The 10,747-nt window shown below is 31.6% G+C and overlaps 1 protein-coding gene across 1 annotated transcript; it reads right to left on the bottom strand.

Annotated features, from left to right (window-relative positions):
* Positions 1 to 1,124: 1,124 nt before the first annotated feature.
* On the bottom strand, positions 1,125 to 9,676 carry LOC110666229 (uncharacterized). The gene is made up of 7 exons (XM_021826642.2): positions 8,950 to 9,676; positions 8,555 to 8,710; positions 8,275 to 8,436; positions 7,803 to 7,964; positions 7,521 to 7,637; positions 1,927 to 2,034; positions 1,125 to 1,778 (listed from the first exon to the last, which is right to left on the bottom strand). Exons 1-7 carry the CDS (start codon positions 9,331 to 9,333, stop codon positions 1,689 to 1,691), a joined length of 1,179 nt encoding a protein of 392 aa, XP_021682334.2. The 5' UTR covers positions 9,334 to 9,676; the 3' UTR covers positions 1,125 to 1,688.
* Between the last annotated feature and the right edge of the window lie 1,071 nt (positions 9,677 to 10,747).

Raw genomic sequence — 10,747 nt, 5'->3', positions numbered from 1 at the left:
TATCACTGATACAGAGAAAAGGAATTTGGGACCAAAAACAATCAATCAAAATTGTATTATCACAATAACTATTTAAGAACACATTACATTAGTATATGTAATAGTAACAGAGTTTAGCTCACTAACTACTCATGCTAACTAAATTGGATCCTCTCCATTCTTAGCTTGACACGAGTCATCGTAGCGCAACCCACTCTAACAACTCCAACAGTTAGAGCCTTATATCTCTTTGCTTAGCTCAATGCACCTAACTAAAATTCCTTCTTCACGTAACCTTTATTCTTAAAGTATGTTTACTCTTAAATATTACAAACAATAATTAGATATGAGAAATCCTGATTTCTTGCATGCAGATTGTTGAGAAACTACCTGATAGTCACTTTCAACAATTATATCAGATATATGTAAATCTGCAGCAAGCATAATTGCTTCCACTTCTGCAATTTCTGCAAAAGGTTATTGATCGTATTCATTTGCTAGCTGCTGCCATAACTTCTCCACTTAAATTCCAGAAAATCTCTCCAATTCCGACCTTACGGTTAGCTAGCATAGCAGCATCAGTATTCAACTTAAAGGCGTTTCTCATAGAGGCACACCATTTGACAGCTTCCACTGAGTCTGAGAGCAAACTGAAGCTCACATACAAAAATGGAGGCCGCAAAGGATTGAATAACCCAAGTTGTTTCAAGATGAAAATTCACATAAGCATTCATGTTTACTTGGCAGGAATAATAATTTGGAAGCAAAAAAGAAGTTTTATTTAAATCCTTAAAAGGGTTAAAAAATTTCCTGATATAAAATCATAGAAATGAAAATGATATACCTAATTGAGATTTTTTTATCATTTGATTTTTATGCTTACATGTGAGAAACAGATTAGAAACAAGAAAATTCCTATCATCTGTCCACTATCAAAGGGCAAAACCAGGGCATGTATAAAAGGAATGACAATTATTGTGTTATGTTTTGCACATTCAAGGAGACAGATGTCATACATCACAGGAATTCAAAAGCAAAGCAAGATAAAATGAAGTCCTCAAATATCCATCAAAGAGTAGATAAATAAAAGGTTACAATGAGATGGTAGAACATACAGCATAAATCACTAAATGTACATCTGAGTGTAACGAAAAAATGGATTCCATAATAAATAACTTAAAACTAAAGCTTGGGTTGTTATAAGGTTACACAGTACTAAAGCTTGGGTTGTCATAAGGTTATACAGTATCGGACAAATCAGAAAAGTGAACAAGTTTAAAATCCCTTTGCTGTTGTTTACAAACTTAAGGTCCTACCACAAATAATTTCCCCTAAACCCAGCACTTCTCGGAGCTGCTAAACCTTGATGCGAAAAATCTATTCTGGAAAAGCTGCAGTCAAACCTTAAAAATGCTGAAGATCCTAAATGGCTATTTTGTGTTTTGTTAGAAGACTAAGAGCCCAAAATACCTGAATGACTATTGTACATTCTCTTGGAAGGTTGAGAATTTGACATCAGACCACCATATGTTACAGTAGCAATCTTGTGACCTGTATAAGATGGTGTTGAAGGAGAACTCCAATGGTTCCTTTTGGACTTGGATCAATCTTCAGGTTCCACTGTTAGCCGTCCACCTATTTGTTTGGATATTTTGGAGTCATTGCTTCATTCTTCATTTTTTTCTCCTTTTACGAGACTTGCCAAGATCTCAACGAGCAAATTTGAATTCCATAACTTCTTTATTTTCTCTATGAGCCCTCAAAGCAGGGGTTGATAATTCATGATTCCTCTTCCCAGCCTGCATATAATCATCAAGCGCTAACTTAAGATTTATAAAGAAAAATAAAATGTCTCACAAAGAGAACACAATAATTTGATGATGAAAAATGTTTGGGCAACATGTAGTAATTCTAAGGATATTTACAAATTTCCTTTTTAAAACTTACCTTCAAAGAACTTACGCACTCCCACGCAAAATGTCCTCCTTCACCACATTTGTAGCATAAACTAGATGAAGCTGTAGTAGTGGCTTCCTTGTGCAAACTTAAGCATTCCTGCACAAGTAAAATCCCATGTGCTCAGAAGAGGCTGGTTCTAATCATTCAAAATTTACTAAGTGCAAAACCATTCAGGATTGATATGCCTGATAGGAACTGATTTTACAAATGCCAATGTCAAGGTATGAATCAAGATATACATAATGAAAAGTAAATAATTTATGCATGCATAGATTTTGAGACAGGAATTGTCAAAATAATCACAAGATATCTGTTTATAACAAAAAAGAGATTACATTATTGCAATTGATAATCTCTTTCTAGCAAGATCATACATTTTATACAAGGTGATAAAATTGCATATCTCTGTGCCACCACAGAGTGCATTGACCTCCACCCAAATATTAAGAAAGAAAATACTTTAAGGGAAAGGCATTTATATGTTGCTAAAAGCAGCAGCAGCACCACCTACTTCAATAATAATAACACTAATGACAGTAGCAGCATGGAAAAAATACTGGCAACAGGTTAATATTAATATACACACACACACACACACACACACACACACATTGCTGATAACAGCATGTTACAATAGGTGGTTCCATTTAGGTGTACATTCCATGGTCAGGGCCCTTACCAACCAAAACCCAAAAAAAAAAAACCGTTACTGTAGGAACCAAACCAAACTTTATTTTACTTTTTTGGTTCGATTCTGGTTCATTAAGAGCCATACCAAACTCATACCGAACCGAAAAACTAATTTTATACATATGTTTTTTTATGATTTTTTAGATATACAATTTTAATATAATTATATATATTTATATGCAATTAAGATTGCAATGTATGTGTGCATATATCAGTGTTGTTAAAGGCACCGGAGGCACCAGGCGAGGCGAAGCGATCCTCTAGCGCCTGACCTGGCACTGCCTGGCCTTGCTTCCAGGAGGTGGCAGCCCCAAACTCCAAGGCGCTGGGCTACAAGGTGACGCCTTTGAGAAGGAACGGTCAATTTTTGGTCTTTTTTCTTTGTTAATTATTTTTTAACAGAACAAAAAGTAAAAAACCCCAAAGTAGTACCTATTTTGTCACACCAAAAAGACTGAGCTCCTCAACCAGCAGCAGCTTCTCTCTCTCTCTCTCTCTCTCTCTCTCTCTCTCTCTCAGCAGCTCTCTCCAAGGTATTTTTTCTTAACACAGCAGAAAGGGACAGCACCTGCACCATCTCGTTTTCCCCTTCATTTTTTTTTCCTTCTTTTCTCTCCTCCTCCTCTCTTCTTCTATTCTGCTGTTTTTCTTACTCTCACGGCTCACACCATTTTAAACCAGCACAGCAGTTTTACTTTTTTTTATTTTAATTGTTTTGTTAGATATGTATCTTGTTAATTTGTTGATTAAATATTTATTATATGGCATGGGTATTGTTTGTGATATGCATTTTGTTATATGAGTATTGTGAATTTGTAATACGATTTTTGTTTAGGCTAATATCATGAGAATTTTATTTTAAATTGCCCCCTAATTGTTTAGGCTAAATGAAAATATTGAGCACTCTTGGTTTAGGGATTTAGGCTAAATTATTTACATCCTTATAGTTTAGGCATAAATAAATATCATGACAAATTTTTTTAATTCCCCTCTAATTGTTCAGGCTAAATGAACATATGAAGCACTCTTACTTTATATATATATTAGGCAATTTAGGTTATGGCGCCTTACTTCAAAAATGCCCTTGCCTCGCCTCTCACCTAAGGCGATAGAATACCTTGTCGCCTTGATAACACTAGTATATATATTATAGATTATATACAACTTATACTATCTTTTATTTCAGTTTATGTTCTTAATAACTTAAGTTTTAAATGAATTAAGCCATCTTCTAGTCCTTAATTATAAGTGTTAGTAAATTATATAATGTAATTTCAGTCCTGAATTATACATGTACATTCTGGTTGAAGACTATATATAAGTGGAATAAGGTTCAAATTTTCCCTTGTACTTCTTAGGGATGTTCAAATAAGCCCAAAATATCTTTTTGGCTCAAATTAACCCATAACTTTTTATTTAAGTTCAAATTAGTCCTAACTTAATGAAATTTTTTTTTTTTCTAATTCTTAAATATTATAAAATATTTAATATTTTTAATTAAAATAAAAATTTAAAAATAAAACACATCAAGAACACTAAGAACCCGAGACAAACAAACTCAGTCATTCAAATTGAAAATATCCTAGCTCAGCCATTAAAACATGTCAAGATTTAGGAATTAAAAGAAAAAGAAAAAGAAAGGAAGGGAAGAGAAAAGAAAGAACTCAAAGGGTTACATCTTTATTCTCATTACTTTAACAAAATAGAAGATTACATATTTATATACAAATCTCCTATAATAAATCTACTTAATTAGGAATATAAATCCTACCTATTTTGAAATATAAATCCTACACTAAATAGAAATATATAAAATCTACTAATTAGGAATATATAAATATGTCGACTTTCCATAACCAAACACAACAATCTAAGAACATGAGAACCTAACCCAATCATATAAACCCACCAACTCAAGCTATAGAAGTATCACACATTTTGCCTCCATCTCTCCTGTACTTTCCTACCCGAAAAGTGAATTACGATCAAAACCCAACAACTCAAGGATTGAAAGCCATAGAGAAGAAGTGAATTACAATGGATCAAACTTTGTGGACGGACGTGGCCATTGGAAAAAATGTTGTTGAGGAGAGACTTGAGAGCCTTACTCCGCAAAAACCCTTACTTCCAATTTCTCTTTATGCTTCAATCAACTCCATTTCTTCAATCCCCCAATCAATAGTGTTTTTTCAAAGTTAATAGTAATCATGTCATTGAGGCCAAGCGCGAGGACCGATGTCCACGGGAATAAGGTATAAGATCACCGTCAATGCTGAGGAGGGTCACCAGAAGCTAGAAGACAACATGATGGAAATCTAGAAGAGTCATTAGGAGGAGAGCTTGCATAAGATGCAGGCTAGAGTTGAGAAGGAGGAGGAGGAGGAGGAGGAGGAAATAGAGATCTTATGCACTAGAGTTGAGAAGAAGAAGAGGAAGATGATGATGATTTGGGTTTACGGTTTTGTTGATCGAGGTTTGTGGGGTTAGAGACTTTTATTTATTTGGGTTTGTGGGTTGAGAATTTAAATTTTTTTATTTTTTATTGTAACAATTAATAAACATAATAAATAATTTTTAATATTTAAAAATATAAAAATTAATATGTTATTAATAAAAATTTAGAAAAAAAAAATTTTTTGCCAAAAATGGATTTATTTGAACTTAATTAGAAAGTTCTTAGTTAATTTGAGCCACAAAAAGTTATTTTAGGCTTATTTGAACATCCCTAAAAAGTTCAAGAGCAAATTTGGACTCTATTCCTATATATACAAGCTAGTGTAAAGTGTAAAAAGTGCTTGCTAAAGCGCAAAAGTGCAACGATAAATAGGAAAGCGCTTTTGTACACGCTAAGCGAAGTGCATTTAATAAGTAAGAGCTTTTTGCGCTTAAAGCACAAAGAATCTCAACTTCAAGGCCAATGTTGGAAGATATTGATACTGATTTACATGGAGATTTTGATGGAAATAGATCTTATTTTGGAGATTAGGATGAAAGTGTTGAGGACTTTGATGAAAAATCTAGTGAAAATCTCGCAGTTATAACTATGAATTTGAATGTTAAAAACTTTTAGATGTTTGATGATTTCTTAAAGGTTTAAATTTTATACAAGCATACTATATTATTAGTTAATTTTTTTTATAATTTTGCGGTCCCTTCAATGAAAAAAGCGCATTTTTTGCGCTTTGCGCTTTAAATGATGGGGTGATGCATCGCTTTGAGTGCGCATTATGCTTTTAATTACCTTGATATAAGCAATTGATTTCAATATAACTAATTAAGCTGTGTAAGAATAAATAATTAGTTATGTCTAAAAATACATCTCATTTCCCTTGTAATTTGAATTGATCAAAATTAAGCTTCACCATAATTAATTTATGAATATAATAATAAATTTGAGATTATTTCGGAGTGAATATTAATATTCAAATTCAATTGTCACAAATTCAACTCACCCTAAAGGCAATTGCATAATTTTTTTTTATTAGAAACCAAGACCCAAATTGGAACCGTACTTAACTCTATCAAAACTAAAAGTATCGAAAACCGAACTAGAACTAAAATATTGAAGAACCGAACTAAACCAAAACGACAACATTGAACAACTGAACCAAACCAGAACATTAAAAAACCAAATCAGAACCATTTTTTTATTATGTTCAGTTCCTATTCTGGGCAAGAACCGGAATTGAACCGAACTTGCATACCCCTAATGGCCCTATGCGATGGCTAATGCATGAAGTAGGAGCTGAAGTGCATGTAATTCATGGCCATTTTCTATTAAGTTGTGCATGTCACTATGTGAGTACAATTAACTTGAATTTAACCAACAAAATCTTTACAACAAATTATCTTTTGGAAAAAGAAAAATATATATATATGTTTTTTAATATGCATTACCATCATAGTTTATTACTGTTATATTGTTAATTCTTATTAGAATAGAGATATGTATAGCTATAAGTTAGGGGATTGAGTCAATCCCAATAATCATTTATATCTCATTAATCATGTATATCTTATCTATAAATGTATATAAATAGGTCACACAACTTGAGAAAATTAATAAAACTATTATTTCACAAATCTCTTCTTCCTCTTTTCTTTCAATTCTAAAGTAATTGCATAACATGCTAAAAAGATAAATTACAAATTAATAAGGATTTAGGATTCAAAAAATGCAAAACATTAGAAAAAAAAATTATTTGTTTAGCATATCTACATCTAATCTAATAAATTATTAAAAGAATTTATAAATTTACATGCACTTTTGTTTGGCTTAGTTAACCATTAGTTGTGTAAAAAGAAAACCATAACCAAATCAACAAGTTCAACTTAGAATTTTTTATTTTATATATATTGGTTTACTGGTTTCAAAATGAATTTTCAATTTTCTTTAGCAACCCCTACTTTTGAGCTAGGTGTTTGTGGTTTAGTTTTTATGGTATTGGTCAATGTGAATGAAGAGGCTGGTCAGAATTTGAGTTCAAAATGCTGTAAAGATCTGTTGATCCCCCTCTTCAATGTCCCACCACTTGAACTCAAACTTAGGCTCATATAAAATCCATTGTGTTATACATAAAATTATTGAAAGTTTGCACATCAGAATAAGAAACAGTACCATCAACCTCGAAATCATCACTAAAGGAGGTGAAAATGGTGTTTGCTTGAGCATTCCAAGGAAAAAAAAATATACAACACAGCAAGAACTGCAAAGATTTTCATATCTCAAAAGATAACAATTAAATGACCATCTTAGAATGTCTACATTCATATGCATGACAGTGTCCCTAACAATGGGAATGAAAAGATGCAGGCAACAACATACAGAAACGTTCCCTATTTCCCTTGGAGAAAAGGAAATGGACCACTGAAAAACATTTAATAGGACTTACCAAACCAGTATGGCCCAGTTCACCACATTTATAGCAAGAAACTTCTATTGGAATATTATCAACAAAGTTCACACAACATAGATGGCCATAACTCTTGCAGATGTAACACTGTATCTCCTGAATAAAAAATAAAATAAAAAGAAAAAGAGAGAGAGAAATTAGTTAAGGAACAAATAAACACAGTGACTAAAATTCAAATAATACAACTGTCTTGTTAGTTGTAAGTTTAAAAAAGAAAAAGGTATGAAAGGAAAAACACCAATGAAGGTACTGAAATGCAACCTTGAGATCATCAAGAGAATAATTGTTCTTGCATGAAAACATATCATGCCCAGAATCTCCGCATTTTAAACATACTTTTGAACTTTGAGGACCACCCTTATGTTTCTCTGGACAACGATTAGGACGGTGGCCACTTGATTTACAAATAACGCAGACTCGTTGCTACAAAGAGATCCAAGTGAAACAAATACTCAGAAAAAATATATATTTTAGTTACAAGGTGAACATAAATGCAAAAGAACAAAAGTAGAAGAAGATACAGCTGACTCAAAGAGTCTCTCATAGTAACAAGTAAATGATTCAATATAAGTTAGAATTTTCAATAGCGTTTTTATTTGCTCAATTAGAATCATCCATACTCAACGAACAAAAACATAATAGTAAAGAAGTTCAAACCAACTCAATCACCTTCGACAAACAACCCAGAAACAATAAATAAACAAATCTTTGCATCACTTTTTTAATTACAAACCTTGGAACACTGCTTAAAACCATGCTCCAAACTCCCACAAAGAAAGCATGGCCTTTTCTTCTTCTGAATTGATGGACAATTCAAGGCCATGTGACCTTCCTCGCCACAATTATAGCACGTCGACCATCCACTGTCCAGAGGATCAAAATATCTCCGGCCCCGCTGAGAGTATAACAGATGACAATATAAGTCTTCACATTGAATTGCATTCTTTTTTTGTTATTTTAAATTCTTTTTGTTTTAAATCGCAAATAAGAAAAGATATTTTAATTTAACTCACAAGAAGCTTTCGCAGCACAATATTCCCAGGCATCTCAACAACACCTGTGTACACATTTTCAAGCAATTCCAGTGTGGTATGAACAGCCTCAGCATTCTCCATTGTCTCCACTTTTCCGATTGTTTCTACCTTGTCTTCTTGCTTTGCAGTAACAGCCTAATGAAATTAGGGATTAGGAACAGTACAATATGTGAAATTGGGATGCCCAAAAATCAGAGAGCACAATCTTAAACTAAGTATTGTACAGAATGAACACGCTCAATTAATTAAAGCGGATTATATTACAACTCAATTGAGCCCCATAGTAAAAATTAATAGAATTCAATGAGTTAAGCAATTTAAAATCAATTCAATCAAGTAGAATAAGCAAGTTTATACTATAAAAAGTAACTCACGGATTGATCTCCAGTTTCCATCTTTTGAATCTTCTTCTTCTCCTTCCTTTTCTTAACCGAAGTGGAAACCTTAACCACCGTTTCAACCTCCAAAGACGAGGGTGATGCCAACTCCACCACCTCCCCCTCCCCACTATCACTACCACTGCCACTGCTGACAACGACAACGCCGTTGTCGTTCTTAGACACATTATCATCATCCAAAACGACACCGTTGTTGTCGTTTTGAGCCAATTTGACCGCCCCCATTAGAAGCTCTCTCTCAACTATACTCATACTCAAATCCTCGTTGGCGTCGTCGTCATCGTCGCCGCTGCTCACTTCTATCACCAGCTTGTCTTCATGTTCTTGAATTTTTCCTTTTAGCTTCTTTCCCTTTGCCATTTATGTGCAGAGAAGAAATCAAAATTCTTGATTTGAATTATAGCACTTGAGAAGCGAGAGTTCCATTTACAGTGTGTTTGGGAGAAGATATTCTTCCCTCTGTTTGGATCGGGGAAATGGAGAGGAGAAAACTCCGGTTTTTCTTGTTTGGACGATATATAGAGACAAATGAGGAAAAATAGGGGGAGAAATGTAATTTCCCTCTAAATCGGAAGGAGATAAGGAAAATGCAAGAATACTGGTCAAAATTATTTAAATGTCAGCAACAAAGAGAAGATGAAATTTGAAGAAGAAAATTAGGAGATATTGGTGAATTTGAGGTTAAAGTTTGAAGAATTGTGAGCAGTAGATGTGGATATATATGAACTAGAAGTATCTTGTCTAGTTGTACACAGTTACAGGGGTATTGGAACTAAATCGAATTGAACAAAAAAAAATTGAAAAAGAATTATTATCGTAAAAGCCCAATCGAAGTAAATTTTACTGTTTTGATTCATTTATTATTTTTCATCAAGGACTAAAATGAAACTGGATTGAAATCATACCGAATTGAATAATCAATTTTATATATATATATTTTTTATATATTTTAGATATATTATATAATTTTTATAAAATTATATATATTATATGTAATTAAGATAGTTATATATATAAAACTTAATTTATTATTAATTATAAGTATATATATGTAACTCAACGTTAACTTTTATTATTTTTATTATAAATATATTAAATTATTTTATAGTCATTAATCAATTAATTAAATTATTTTTTTATCATGTAGTATATTTTCTTATTAAAAATTATATAATTAAAAAATATGTGTAAGATAATAGAATATATTTATTAAAATATATGTCATGAAGTGACTTAATTTATATATATATATATATATATATATATATATATATATATATATATTATTTTATGAGATTGAATTATGGCCAACTCAAAATGTTAGTAGTGCAATCGAATAAAATATTTTATAAGGTATTTGATTATATTGGAGAGTATGAAGCAAAATAATATTTAAGATAATTGAATTGACTAAATTTAAGATTATATTAATTATCTTATTTTTAATTTGTCATACAAATTTTTTATAAATAACATTTACTATATTAAAATTAAATTTTTTTTTAATACTGATTATTCTGAATTAAAATTTAAATTAGTAAAAATTATATATTGTCTAACAAAATTTTAACTTTAAATAGTTGAATAAAAATATAATAAAGAATTTCTCTAAAGTCAAAAATTACATGATTTTATGCTCTTTATGTAGGTTACATTAATCCTAACTCATATTATATTTATTGATTTGCTGTTATTTTATAATTTGAGTATAAATATTATATGACTTATTATGTATAAGATCAAACACTTACTACCATATCAAAAGTTTAAACTT

This window comes from Hevea brasiliensis, chromosome 1, assembly GCF_030052815.1.
Source record: "Hevea brasiliensis isolate MT/VB/25A 57/8 chromosome 1, ASM3005281v1, whole genome shotgun sequence".
Classification (NCBI taxonomy): Eukaryota; Viridiplantae; Streptophyta; class Magnoliopsida; order Malpighiales; family Euphorbiaceae; genus Hevea; species Hevea brasiliensis.
The sequence above is the reverse complement of the archived record's forward strand: the minus strand, read 5'-3'. Positions and strand labels throughout refer to the sequence as shown.

Excerpts from the sequence above, each read along its gene's own strand:
- LOC110666229 (XM_021826642.2), bottom strand. The coding sequence starts at position 9,333 with ATGGCAAAGGGAAAGAAGCTAAAAGGAAAAATTCAAGAACATGAAGAC. Across the intron at positions 7,965-8,274 it reads GTTTTAAGCAGTGTTCCAAG|CAACGAGTCTGCGTTATTTG; the intron begins GTTTGTAATTAA and ends ATCTCTTTGTAG. Across the intron at positions 7,638-7,802 it reads ATTCTCTTGATGATCTCAAG|GAGATACAGTGTTACATCTG; the intron begins GTTGCATTTCAG and ends TTTTTTATTCAG.